This window comes from Nannospalax galili, unplaced genomic scaffold (assembly GCF_000622305.1).
Source record: "Nannospalax galili isolate Female #2095 unplaced genomic scaffold, S.galili_v1.0 scaffold302, whole genome shotgun sequence".
NCBI classification, from domain to species: Eukaryota; Metazoa; Chordata; class Mammalia; order Rodentia; family Spalacidae; genus Nannospalax; species Nannospalax galili.
In genome coordinates, this window is record NW_008350120.1 from 2,247,767 (window position 1) to 2,262,617 (window position 14,851).

A 14,851-nucleotide genomic window follows, 5' to 3' on the forward strand; every position below is an offset into this window, starting at 1 on the left:
CTCTCCCTTCCCCTCGCCCTCCCCCTCTCCCTTCCTCTCTCCCTTCCTCTCATGCCTCTATTATGACTTGGGCTCGGTACTGAGAGTTACTTTCCTGGGAGGGATAAGATTTACTTTATTTTCATTAAAATTTTTGTCTTTATTTCATTCTTGCTAAATTTAGTGATTTTTTTAGGTTTTTCTTTTTCTTTTGGTTCATATGTTGCCTTCACATTCTTGGTGAAGCTGAGTGACGTCATGAATTGCAGATCCTTCCCTCCCGCAACATCACTGTGAAGTCTGTTATGTTTGCTGCTTAATCAGAAATGTATACGTAAATAAACCGGATCTTGTCAGGAGAGTGACCCTGTACTTTTCTTTTCAAAATGCTTTTTTGAGAAAAATAATCCAGTTCACTCTTCAGTGCTGTTTTAATTCTCGCTTTGTAATAATTTGGGGATTTCAGATAATCTAATTTGGGAAATTATTGCAGGTGTATATATACTTGTTTTGCAAAATTTTTTTTTGGTCTTTTTGAGACAGGGTCTCCCCATAGCTCCAGCTGGCCTGGAACTCGCTATGTAGACCAGGCTGGCCTTGAACTCACAGAGATCCATCTGCCTCTGCCTCCCAAGTGCTGGGATTAAAGGTGTGTGCCACCATGCCTGGCTTTTTGAAAAAATGTTTTTACATCTATTATCTATCTATCTATCTATCTATCTATCTATCTATCTACCTATCTATCATCTATCTATCATCTATCTACCTGTCTATCTTCATCATCATCATCTATCATCTACCAATCATCTATGTATCTATGTATTATCATCTATGTATCTACCAACCAATCATCTATCATTCACATCCGTCTGTCTGCCTATGTATCAATCATCTATCTATCATCTATCTACAAATCATCTATCATTCATCCATCTATCATCTATCTATCTACTATCTATCTATTTATCTATCTATCCAATCTATCATCTATTTATATATCTATCACCTATCTATCTTTCATCTATCTATATATCTATCATCTATCTACCTATATCTGTCATTTATCATCTATCTATGATCTATCTGTCTATCTATCATCTATCTATGTATCTAGTCGTCTGTCATCTGTCTGTGGTATGTGCATGAGTGCATTTATAACGGCATATGCAGAGGAGGGAGGTCAGCCTGTAAACGTCAGCTCTCTTCTTCCACCTGTGGGTCCTGGAGGGCTCTGGTCACCCAGATTGGGGACAGCACCTTTGTCACTGAGCCGTGTTGCCAGCACTGTAATGATTTTTAAGATTGACATTAACTTTAAGATTAATAGCTTCCAATTTGAGACAGTTTTGTAGTTGGACTTATTTTACTTTGGAATTAATAGCGTGTTCAGCCTGCAGCCTGTAGGCCATGTGTGGCTTCGTGCTGCTTAGGGTATACGGTCAACACAGAGTTGTAAACTCACTTAAAAATATGAGGGTTTTTTTTTTTTTTTTTTTTTTTTTTTTTACAGTAACTCAACTGTACAGTTGTCTGTGAACTTTGTAGATGATAGCTTGGTGTAGCAAAATCAAAAGGCTGGACATGCTTGCTAGGGTAAGTGAATTTGGGTGGTAACCAGGCTAAAATGCTTTAGCTTACACACACACACACACACACACACACACACACACACACAATTTTCTTCTGATATCCTGCCTTCTACATCTATAATTGAAAAATAAGCATACTTAGTAGAGGAATGCAACCGTCACTTGTGAACCGTCTGCCCAGAGTTAGCCAGTAGTAATATTTTGACTAGAATCTCAGACCCATGAATGTGTGCGTGACTGTAAAGTTTCTAAAGTGGGGCCATGCTTCATGGTTCTGGGAAAGGCCACTTTGTAGCTCTTTCTAAGGCTTTGATAACAGTTTCACTGATCTCTGACTTAAGATGGGTTAGCCCCCTAACCCTGTTACTGCTGTTACAAGTAGTCTACAAAGAGAATCCTTGTATCTAGGCCTTTATTCACTCTGACCACTCCTTTAGGATGAATTTCTAGAAGTGGAATTGTTGGATTGTTACAATGTTTCCCAGTTTCTCCCCAACTGATCCTTTCTGCTGCCTGTTACATGTTGCAGCACAGTTTCAGTGTGGAGTTGAGTGTGGTCAGTGTTGTTACTGGCTCTTCTCTGCCTGCTGAAGTGTCTGTGCCCTGTGCTGTTTGGTCCTGCAGCCCTGTATAATGGTGGAATGTGCCCCTTTCCTTTTGTGGTGAGGGCTTCCGGTAGGATGGCAGCTCGAAGTGCTGAGCCCCGGGTTCAAATGGGGCTCTGCTTGGTGAAGCTGCCAGGTGGAAAATAAAGTTGCCTGGGCTTGAAGGGCGAGCTCGCATGAGAAGGGTTACGTATCTGCCTTTGGACGTGCACACAGGATTTTCAGGCGTCATTCTGAGAGGCTTTCATTGGCCTCTGTGCTGGTGACAGGCTTCTTTCACCACACATGAATTAAGCCCCTCTCAAGTTTCTCTTGGTATAGTTATGGAGTTAGGCTTATGTCGACGCCCTGTCTTGAAAGCAGCACAGCCCTAACCTCTGAAGTGTCACCTACCCCAGGCTCTTACGAGGACTCAGGGAAACCACACACAGAAGGGAACAGCGGAGTACTCAATAAACATGATTCCTTGTCATTTAGTGATGGAAACTATATTACCTTTCTGTTGCTGTGATAGAAACACTGACCTAAGCAATTTATAGAAGGAAGAGTTTATTTGAGCTTACAGTTCTAGGGGAATAACAGTCCATCATGGCGGGGAGCCATGGTGGCTGGAGGTGGCTGGAGCAGGAGCAGCAGAAGCTAAGCTCTCACATCATCACACAGGTACAGGAAGCAAGAACAACTGGAGATCCGGCAAGGCTTAAGAACTCTCTAAGCCCACCCCCAGCGATGTGCTTCCTCTAGGATAGCCACACCTTCTAAGACCTCCCAAAACAGCGCCATCATCTGGGGACAAAATGTCCAAATACTTGGAGCCTATGGGGGACATTTTCATTCACACCACTACAGAAACTCATGCCTGTCTCTAGAGAAGACTTATTTTCTGACAGTGGAGGAATCTATGGTCTCCTTGGTGGACTAATAATCATCAGTTGTAATTCTTTGGGAAAATGCATTAATGGAGGAATGAAAAGCCACGTACGCTCAGAACGTGCCCCAAGGTGCCAGCGTGTCAGGCAGGTGTCGGGCAGGCATGGCCCTCTGCAGAGCCCTGCCAGCAAGTGTGGCCAGGGTCAGGAGTGTCATTTGAAATTGAATACTCATGAACCTTTCCACACTTTAATGGATGCTAAATTCTGGAATGAAGTTTACACAATTATTTATTCCTTAGTATTGTCTCAAATACCTAAGATGAAGATCTTATGTGATATAGTTGATCTCTGTGAGTTGGAGGCCAGCCTGGTCTACATAGTGAGTTCCAGGCCAGTTGGAGCTACAGGGAGACCCTGTCTCAAGAAGACCCCCCAAAAATGACTTAAGAGCATATAGCAATTATTTCTGTTTCCCCACCTTGTCCATATTGTGTAGAAGTTTGTCCCCTCTACACTGTATTTTACGATCTACATATACTGGTCCATCAGCATCACCTATTGTCTTGAAAGATTTCTCCAAATGAAGCTGAGAAATTTAGCAATGTGACTTCTGTGTCCGCATTGAAAACAGATCAGATAAGTTCCTGCGAACTTGAAAATGATCCTGGGACTGTTCACTTGCTGCTCTGTCGCTCTGTGAGCACCCCGACCTGGATAAAACCTTAGTGCTGAATGAACTTGTACACACTTAGGGATTGTGTTACCTCTTCTGGGTAATTCACGTGCATGTGGGTAGTGATGAAATCCTTATGAAAAAGGTCTTTTTTTTCCCCCCTTCAGGTATTGCCATCAGAGAGTCTGCAAAGGTAGTCGATCAGGCCCAAAGGAGGGTGCTGAGAGGAGTTGATGACCTTGACTTTTTCATAGGGGACGAAGCCATCGATAAGCCCACCTATGCCACGAAGGTACACTTCTGCGAGCAGGACGCTTGTTCAAGCACAGAGGGGCATATTGTGCTTGTGGGCTAACAAATGTGGCCTGATTGCCATGCCGGGGTGCAGGGGGCTAGCTGAACAGAGGGGGCTGTTTGTGAAGAGCTGCATTTTGCAGTGGGGAACCAAGTGAGTTAACACAGCCCTGAGATACACGCTGTCAGTGTGAAAGGAGGACCTCCTTGGGAAACTGCAAGTGACTAGGGAGCCTGTCAGGTCTGAAAAAAATCACAGAGTGAACGATTCAGAAGAAACACTAACATTATTTAAGCAGCTATTTCTTCTTTTTGTTGTTTTTTAAAAACAATTTTAATTACTTTTACGTCAGCATACAACGTGATGTTTGCATTATCACTTCTCACACGTGTCATTTTACTGGTCTTAGTCACTGCCACCCTGCTGTCCTCCCTCATACACCCCGGCCCCTCCTGCTCGTTCCCTTCCTCCCACCAAATCTTCCTCCTGCACATGTATCCCATTATTCTTTTCTTTAGTATTTTATTTACTTTTATTTTTGTGTGTATGAATGTTTTGTCTGTGTATGTAATTGCACCACATGTATGCAATGCTCAAGGCCAGAAGCGGGCATCAGAGCCCCTGGCACTGGGGTTATGGATGGTTGTTAGCTGCTATGTGGGTGCTGGGAACTGAACCCAGGTCCTCTGCAAGAGCAGCTGGTGCCCCTAACCTCTGAGCCACCTCTCCAGCCCCTATTCCATAATTCTTCCCTCCTCCCTTAGGGCCTCTTCCTCCCCTCTCATGGTTCTCTTTCTACCTCCTTTCATTCATCTCTCTCTCTCTCTCTCTCTCTCTCTCTCTCTCTCTCTCTGTGTATCTGCATGTGTATACATGTGTCCCTTTTTTCAAAATAGGACAAAATTTAGCTATGTTGTTATTTTTTGTGTATAAGTGTATTGCCTGCATGTATGTAAGTGCACCCATGTTGTGCAATGCTTGAGGAAGCCAGAAGAAAGCGTTGGATCCCCTGGCTGGAATTATTGGCGGTTGTTAACTGCTGTGTGGGTGCTGGGACTCAAACCCTGGTCCTCTAAAAGAGCAGCCAGTGCTCTTAACCGCTGAGCCGTCTCCTCAGCCTGTCTAGTTTACCTCGTTTAATAATGATCTCCATTTGCATCTATTTTCCTGCAGATGTCCTGGTGTCATTTTTCTCTATGGCTGTATAAAAGTCCACTGTGCATATGTACATTAAAAAAATCCGTTCATAATTGGTCTTTGCCCAAGATTTATCTACACGGCACACAGTAATTAAAAGTATCAGACTGGTGGAACTAACCTTCTTGAACGTTTAACAGACATATTTTGAGGCCTATATTAATTTGGTCAGAGGGACATAAAAGACAGTTTTTGCTCCTTGCCCTCCTAGGTCAACTAGTTCCAGGGGACTATGAGCATCTCTCAAAATGTCCTATAATGGTGGTGGGTCACCTGTCCTCTTGACCAAGGAGGCCGAGGAGACCCCACGAGATGGACTTGAACCAGTGTCCAGTCTACAACGAGGAGGGTCAACACAGAGGAATCATTTCCTCTATGCTTCCAAATGAAGCTAGCTATGGTCGAGCAGGACCTTTGACTTATCTTCACATAGGCGGAAATGGTAAAAGAAATGAGCCAGGGGCTCCTCCCAAGCCCATGTGACCCCTGAGGAACAGATCCTCAAATGGCCTTACGAGTAAAAATAAATTGGTTTATCTGGGCCAATTGTATGGTCTTAAACACCCAAAAGGAGAGTATAGCCAAAGATTAAAGGGGCCAATATAATTTTCTGAGAGTCCATATGTATAGCTAAAGGCTATATAACAAGCAACAATGCCAGGTAGGGGATACCTTCTTTTGAGTTGTTGGCCAGGGTGGCCAAAGGGACTCCCAGATAGTAACCCAGCATAGAACTGGGAAAATGAACAGCAGACACCAATCTTATCTAAAGGAATATTGACAACTGATTGCCACTAAACGAGGAACAGCTGACCCTCCTAAAACAAGGATCTCTAGATAGGCTGACTGGATTCACCAGAAGGGGAAGTAGTGGAGAATGGCTGGGGTGCCGACAACACAGCAGACAGTAGCAGGGATATCAGAGTATAAGGGCTCTAGTGGGGGAAGGGAGGCTATGGGAGGGTGCCATCTGGGAAGTGGGTGTACAGTTGAATAAGATGGTTTGGGATGTTCTGTGTGATATACACACCAAAAAAAATCAACAAATTAAAAAAATGAGTTATATTTGAGGAGGAAACATAAAAATTTACGTCGTATTAGTAGCGGTGATAAACATTACCATTGAAATCTACCCGATGACTTTATACATACGCAGGTGCGAAGGATCCGAGTGCAACCGATTATGACTAGCAATAATCAGATACATACGGATGAGAGACACATGCACCAACATCTCTGTGTTATTAGCCAAAAGAATGAGTCTTTCTATAAGAAGCAGTATATTTTAAAATGAAATGGAGATCTTTTTTAAAGGTTAAAAACTCATTCAATTTTATGTGTTACAGGGCTTATACTGAGTTCAATATTGTATAACTGTACTAATTCAACAGTGAACCTAAAAATGTTATAGCCACTTTTGAAAGCGATGTATCTTTGCTCTGGAAACTGTTATTGAGTATGTTAAAGCTGTAATGAAATGCTTCTTCTAAAAAAATTAAAAAAAATATCCATTCATCTGTTGATGGCCATGCAGTGTGGTTCCACTTCTTAGCTGTTGTGAATAGTTCATCAAGAAACATGAGTGTGCAGGTGTTTCTGTGCTATGTAGACCTTGACTTTGAGTTCTCCAGTATATACCCATGAGTGATCCAGCTGGGTCACATGGTAGTTTTGTTTTTAGTTCTTTTGAGGAACCCCCATACTAGCTTCCATAATGGTTGCATCACTTTGGAGTCCCATAAGCAGTTTCTAAGAGTTCATCTGTCCTCACCTCCTCACCAGTAAAGCAGGTATTTCTTCTGTAAAAAAAAAAGGCTAGAGAGGTGGCTCAGTGGTTAAGAACACTGGCTTCTCTTGCAGAGGACTGGGGTTCGCATTCCAGCATCCACGTGGTGGCTGACAACCGTCGATAACTCTAGTTCCAGGGGATCTGACGTCCTCTTCTGGCCTCCACAGACACTGCACAACACGGGTGCACTCACACATATTCAGGCATAGCACTAATGCACATAAAATAAAAGTAGATAAATAAATTTAAAGAAGTGGTGTGTGACTTCGTCTCTCCTAAGCTCTGTTGTTCCTTAACATAAATCAGCATCAGCTTCCTATTCCGTGGGGACCCAGCCCCTCTGAGCTCGTGCTGTGCAGTGAAGCTGTTGAGTGTATTTTATCTTATGATCTTTCTCTTGCTCCAGTGGCCCATTCGGCATGGCATCATTGAAGACTGGGATCTCATGGAAAGGTTCATGGAACAGGTGGTTTTTAAATACCTTCGAGCTGAACCTGAGGACCATTACTTTTTAATGGTGAGTAATTGTGAATTACAAATTACTTAGATTTTAAAAAATTATTTCATTTTATTTTTAAACATTTATTTGTATTTTATGTGCATGAGTGTTTGCCTTCATGTGTATGTACTGCATGCACCCTGGAACTAGAGTTAGATGGTTGTTAGACACCATGTGGGTACCGGGAATTGAACCTGGGTCCTCTGTGAGAGTAGCAAGTGCTCTTAAATGCTGAGCCATCTCTCCAGCCCTACCAAATTACTTAGATTTTAAGCACAAGATATTTTCCCTAGTTTTTTATTCCTTCTAAAGACTTTGGCATGAATCAGGCTGCTTTGGAGGCAAATACCAGAAGCCCAATAAAAATGCCCAGAACCAAAGGGGTTTGCTGTCTTATAGCGTGGGAAGGCAGGAGCCTGGCTGTGCTGGGTGCTGATTTCAGGAGCTTGGAGCTGGTCTTTCAGGATGACCTCTCCTGCTGCTTCCCGGGCACTAGAGGGACTGCCCAGCTTCCTGATTCTTCTACTCAGTGGTAGAAGGGAAGGCTTTCCTCGCATACTGCCTTTAAAGATTCAGAAGCCCTTTTCTAGAAACCTTCCCGGTGGGTCTTCTCTATTTGTCAAAGCCATGTGAGGATCACTGGATTCTGGGAGGAGGGTAAGCACTGAAACAGGCCTCCAGAGCATGGTGCAGGGAAGGAGACGCGGCCTGGGGTAGGAAACCTGCTGAGTCCTTCAGGTCCTTCAGCGTCCTTGAAAGTAACTCTATACTACAATTATTTCACTTATTACATCAGAGAAAACTGAGTGAAGATGTCATTTTTTCTAGGGTTCAGATGTTACTGTAAAATGAAACAGCTGAGTGCTTAGGGCTCTTGTTCGTATACATATTGTAGAAAAAGGAGAAGGAACAGGTCTTAGTTAGGAGATCTGTTCTAATGGTTCTGTTCAACATAAGGTGTCCTTCCCGGGAATATTCTTTTTAAGTTAAAAGCAGTTGCATGTATAAAATGCTTACTTTATAAATAGCCATGCCATCTAACATATTAAAAGCCCGCATAATTTAGCTTTGGATTTTTCTATGTAAGTACATTGTCAAATGGTCCTGGATAGAATTCTTTTAAATGTTTTACTACACATGTTCTAGAATCATCTGGTTTAAAGTGTTAACTTCGAGGCTGATAGTTAGTGTCTGTGTGTGTTTAGTGTCTGTTAAGGCTCCGAGGATGCCCTGTTCTCCTCCCTCAGTGTCTTCAAGCCTGGGATGCTACGGGTGGCTGCTGTGTCTGTCGTACAGGCCTCTGTTCTCTCTCCTGTACACACACAGTGGCTGCGTTAAATAAATGGAGCCAGGAAACTGACAGTGTGCGGCTCTTTCTGCATGGCCAAAACATACCTCAGATTCCCAGCTGCCAGGGTTGGCATTTACCCTGTTCTAGCATGTCACTTACTACCTGTTGGACAGGATGTTGGGACTGGGCACAGACCCAGCTGCTCCCTTCTGCCTGCTTCAGCCAATTGTGCCAGGAGCTCACCTCTGTTCTACATAAGGGGCATCCAGTGTGAGGTCTGAGGCCAAGTGCAGACACATGCCACAGGACCCTACACACACAGACACACACAGACACACACATAGATACACAGACACAGAATACACACAGACACACACGCACACACACACGCACACACACACACACACGGTGGCAAAATATAATCACTTACCAGGAAGGAGTTGGAGTTGGTATTTATGTGAGCCTAGAAAATCCATTTGTGAAAAATGAGCACCTGTAGTGAATTTTCAGAAACAGTCAAATTTATTACGAAAACAGAAGAATGTTGAGTTGCGCAAACTGTGCTCTAAATTCTCAGTTTATTTGCACGATGTGGTTGAGGAATTTCTTAAGTTGCCTTCAGGTTTATATTTGTGTGTATATGTATATGTACATGTGTGCATGTGTGTGTGTGTGCATGTGTACATGCCACACATGTATGTGGGTGCCCACAGAGGCCACAAGAGGGTGCTAGATCCTGGAGCTGGAGTTATAGGTAGTTGTGAGCTGCTGGATGTCGGTGCTGGGAACTGAACTAGGGTCCTCTGGAAGAACAGAATGTGCTCTTAACTGCTCAACCATCTCTTTGGTGCCTCTATCTTATTTTAAAAAGCTTTTTTGTTCTTTAAAGAAAGCTTTTAAAAATTACATTTATTCCTTTGTTTCTCTCACTGGTCTGCAACTTGCCAAGTAGGCTAGTCCAGCCAGCAAGCCCCAGCCGTCTGCCTGTTTCCGTACTGGGATTGCAAGCATGCCACCACATCCAGCTTTTCCACATGGGTTTTAGGGGTTGAACTCAGGCCTTTTACCTACTGAGCTGTTTCCCCAGCCCTCTGCCTGGTCTGTATAATAACCAGTGAGTGGTGATGCCAGCCTGAATGGAGGGAGGAATGGGCACGAGGGAGCCACATCTTTTGTTCTTAAAATTGTGTGAAGTAAAAATCGTAGTCAGAGCCACTGGTGAGACTCTCACAGGAAAAGCCTGTGTGATAATAGTGAGAAGAAAGCCGTTTTCCTCTCTCGTGTAGGAAGCTTCAGCAGCGGCAGAGCCGCTCCCTTGCATATGGGGTACAGTGTAGTACATGGAGAGGAGCTCGCTTCTTCCATTAGAATTACCCACAGCCCAGCCATAGGCTCACACTTGAAGACTGTGTGCAAACTAAGAGAAATCAGACTCACAGAGCCAGTCCTCATGAAGTAGAAGGGGGCGTGAGGGGAGGGGGCCATAGGCACTGTCCTAGTCACAGTTGATCGCTCCTGTTCCCACACCTGGCCTTGCTGCTGCTGGTACCTTCACACACTTGCATTCTGTTTTGTTTTCTTGTTTTTTAATATGTTAAGGTCTCTTGAGTCAAGTTAGTGTCCCCAGACATCCCTCAGTGCAAGTTCATCCACTGGGGTCTAGTCAGCCTATCTAGAGTCCCTCCCTTAAAAATCAGCTCTCCCTCACTCAGCAGTGATCAGCTGCCAGTAGCTCCTCAGCTGAGGTTGGGCCTGCTGCCCATGTCCCCAGTTCTGTGCTTTTGTCTTCTGCAGTGGTCCCTGAGCCCTGGGTGGGTGAGGTTTAATACAGGAGTCCTGTCCAGGGCCCGCACTCTGCAGACTCTTACTCTCGACGCTGTGGCTTTCTGTGATAATCACTCTCTGTTGCATGAGAAAGCCTCACTGATGAGAGTTGACAGATGCATCAGTATTCTCTCTATCCCTTGTTCTGCCATGTTCCATGAGCCGTAGGTGTAGCGGTTCCGTTGAAGATGTGTCACTTAGGGTGGACATCCCACAGACACACTCTGTATGACCGGTGGTGGAACTCCGTAATGCTTCCCATCTCGTCTGTTGCCAAAGGAGCTTCGCTGATTTTTCTTTTAATTCAAAGGGTTTACGCCGTACAGCAAACCAGTCCTCCACAAGCAGATTCATTTGTTTGGGGCTGGGAAGCCATGTGGAAGGTGGTCAGGCAGAGACGGCCCCACCCGGAGCCGGTGCCGTGGTTGCCCTGAAGATGTGTCACTTAGGGTGGACATCCCACAGACACACTCTGTAATGCTTCCCATCTCGTCTGTTGCCAAAGAAGCTTCGCTGATTTTTCTTTTAATTCAAAGGGTTTACGCCATACAGCAAACCAGTCCTCCACAAGCAGATTCATTTGTTTTTGGGCTGGGAAGCCATGTAGAAGGTGGTCAGGCAGAGACGGCCCCACCCGGAGCCGGTGCCGTGGTTGCCCGGTAAAGCATTTGATGAGGCCTCATTTCAGATGGGTGGGCACACCGCCAGATTTCTGGAAAAATTCTGCAGCTATGGAACGCTGCTGTTCTCAACATAATCATATGCAGTCATATTGGAGGTCAGTTTAGTCAGCGTGGGAAATATGGGTGGGTGGGTGTCCTTTAATCCCTGTGGGGTATATGCTTCCGAAACCTATGCTCCAACCAACTTCTGCATGAGGCCACTAAATTTGTAGTGCATGTTGCCTGGAGTGTGGCTTCTCACTGCTGCTGTCTGTGCAGCAGCTTTTTTTTTTTTTTTTTTTTTAAGCAAATGCAGGTGGATAGTAGCTTACGTATATGTAGCAGGGATGCAGGAGGTGGGATCAGCTGGGCTCTGTGATGAGACTGCGTCTCAGGAATTGATGATGCTGATGTTCACAAGGACAGTGCATAGCCGTCATGGGTTGGATAAGGTGGGACTCGTGAGAGAGATTTGTTAGAGGGAAGACAGAGCTTGGTTTAGATGTGCCAGGGAGACTCAGTAGCACTGAGTGTTGATCATTGGTTCATTGCCTCACTAGTTTAGGGGCAAATGTCTGAATCCTTGATTCCCTTGAAAAATGCCCAGTGTAGCTCAGGCTGTAGCTCTGAAAGAAAGAACTTTTGGGGTGATTTTGGTGAAGGTAAGAATTAAAAGCCACTTATTGGTGGTACTGTGGATCTGGATCAAAGCTGTGCCATGTCCTGAGCCACTAGACAGAGTTCCTGGCATTCTTCTCTCTTCTTTTAAAGAAATGTATTTTAATATTTTATTTTTGTGTTTATGAGTAGTATTGCCTGCATGTAAGTACACCCATGTCATGTAATGCCTGCAGAGGTCAGGAGAGTGCATCAGATTTCCCTGGAATTGGAGTTACAGATGGTTGGTAGCTGCTATGTGGGTGATAGGAATTGAACCTGGGTCCTTTGCAGAAGCAGCAGGTGCTCTTAACTGCTGAGCCATCTTTTCAGCCCTACATTCTTTTTTTTTCTTAAATTAATTTTCTGGTTAGCAAACAAAGAAATGGATTTCACCCAGACAGTTTCAGATATCTTTGGATATTCTTTGGAGTTCCTTGCACTGTTGAGGATGGCGTAGACCTGCCCTCCCCAGTTCTGTGGCCACTAGCCAGCACAGAGGTCAGCTCACACAGTCTGTGCTGGTCCTCCAGCCTCCGAGCTTCTAGCACGATTTCTTCTCCAATACTGTTCCCTCTTCCTTGAACGCTTATACTTAAAAACACGTGCTGTGGAAATTTGACAGCCTGAGTTTGAAGTCTCCCTCCAACCTGTAGTAGAAGGAAAGAACCAACTCTTAAAAGTTATTCTCTCCCCTCCACAGGTGCCACCCTGATAGTATACAAGAGGCTCTGTCAGTATTAATACTAATTTTCTGAGTTCATATATGGTTAAAGATATTTTGGTTTTAGCCAGGCGTGGTGGCACACACCTTAATCTCAGCACTTGGGAGGCAGAGGCAGAGGCAGGCAGATCTCTGTGAGTTAAAGGCCAGCCTGTCTACATAGTGAATTCTAGGCCAGCTGTGGCTACATGGAGGCCCTGTCTCAAAAAGACACCCTCTCCAAAAAAAAAAAAAGATACTGGTTTTGGGGCTGGAGAGATGGCTCAGTGGTTAAGAGCACTGGCTGCTCTTGCAGAGAACCTGGGTTCAATTCCCAGCTCCCACATGGCATAACCATCCATAACTCCAGTTCCAGGGACTCCAACGCCCTCTTCTGACCTCTGGGGGCATTGCATGACATGTTTGCACGTACATACATTCAGGCAATACACTCATATACATAAAAAAAGGTATTTTGTTTTTGCAAAATACTTGATTGATGGTGTGGCCAGATACAGAATTCTTGGACTGACCCTCCCTGCCTTGCAGATTTTGCAAGTATGACCCTGTGTGCCCAGAGTTAAAGAGGCCATGTTGAGGCAGAGGCTCAGTTTTCGTACCTGAGGTGGTCGGTGGTCTGCTTTGCCTGCTGCCTTGACGAAATGGCATAGGTGAGGACACAGGTGTCGCTGTGGAGGCCGCAATTAAGGTCTGTGAGGGCCGGGTCCTGATGCTTGCCCTCTTTTGGCTTTTAGATGGCTGCATTCTTGCTCTGACGCCCACCCCTCTCCTGGTGCTAATGTAGAGACGGGAGAGAGGGAGGGGGGAAGAAAGGAGGTGGGGAGGAAGCGGGGGGGGGAGAGGCTGAGAGGCAGGAGGAGAGACAGGAAGAGAGGTGGCGGGGGAAGGAGGAAAGTCTTCTGAGTTAGGTTTTAATACGTGGATTTCTTTGGGGAGAAAGTCACAATTCAGTTCATGATAAAGGGCAATGTGGGCTTTTTGTTCAAAAGCCCAGAACATTTTCATTTAATTTTGCAACATAAATATGAGACATAGAACTTTATTGGTTTGGAGAAATACAGCACATTGCCAAATGACAGAAAGCAAGTTTGTTTAAATTTTCTATTCTCTTGTGACTTTTTCCCTCCAGACTTGATGGCACTTCCTGTTTTAAAATGGACACTTGCGTTCTGGGGACTCTCTTCCGAGATTTTCACCTGCCTCCCTTTCTGTGATTCCAGACACGCACTCAACATCTCTTTCCTGAAAGGCAATGAGAAGCATTTCAGAATTTGGGTTCTCTGGTTTTGGAATTTGGAATACTTGTACATGCAAAATGGGATACCACGGGGCTAGACCCACTGTCTGAATACAGATTGTATTTATGTTACATCTATCTGTACGTGCAGATCTGGATGCAGCCCAAGGCTGTTTATACAGTGCTTTTAGTTAACCTGTGCATTGCCTGCCCCTGTCAGGTAGACAGCAGACACTGGTGATGTCATGTTAATGCTCAGAGATTCAGATTTCAAAGCTTCTTGGATTTGGGAATTAGGGATGCTCCCTAGTTGTGTGTGTGTGTGTGTGTGTGTGTGTGTGTGTGTGTGTGTGTGGTTTTTTGTTTCCTTTCGTTTCTTGTGATTACTTTTCTCTTTCCCTTCTTATAGTATTTTTACGTAATATTGAGTGTAATCTTTTTGCTTTCACTGCACATGTGGGTGTGGGCTAGGGAGCCCGGGAGGTCTTCTGCCTGGGAACACAGCTTCTGTCCGGGTTCTGCAGCCGTCCTGGAGTGTGGTGTTGGCTCAGCCTGCCCCTGCCACTGTGTGTGCCAGGTGGGAGGAGGCTCTGCCTCGGAGAACTCATCTGCTTCCACCCAGCATCCGGTTCAGTGCTGGGAGCCTTCACTTGTCTCGTTACCTTCCCACTGCCCTCGGCCCCCGCACCAGGGGTGCTCAGTTTCAGGGTGTCTAGGCGTTGGTAGGTGTCCTGGTTTGTTCTTCATTGCTGTGACAAAACATACTGACCACTACCAACTTGGGGAGGAAATGGTTTATTTGTCTTACATCTCCCAGGTTGCAGTTCATCAGGGAGCCCAAGGTAGGAACTCAGGGCAGGAACCTGGAGGCAGGAGCTGGAACACAGGCCATGGAGGAACGCTGCTTACTGGCTTGCTCCCCTGGCCCCTGCTCAGCCTGCTTTCTTATGCAACACAG

At 45.0% G+C, this 14,851-nt stretch overlaps 1 protein-coding gene across 4 annotated transcripts in view; it reads left to right on the forward strand.

The window, feature by feature from the left end:
• The window catches only part of Actr3b (actin related protein 3B), a 93,622-nt gene that overhangs the window by 39,149 nt on the left and 39,622 nt on the right, over window positions 1-14,851 (forward strand). For all 4 annotated transcript variants that reach the window (XM_008847256.3, XM_008847255.3, XM_008847257.3 and 1 more), the window contains 2 exons: window positions 3,886-4,010; window positions 7,406-7,516. In XM_008847256.3, the coding sequence (XP_008845478.1) occupies window positions 3,886-4,010; window positions 7,406-7,516 (236 nt within the window). The remainder of the gene's footprint in view (window positions 1-3,885; window positions 4,011-7,405; window positions 7,517-14,851) is intronic.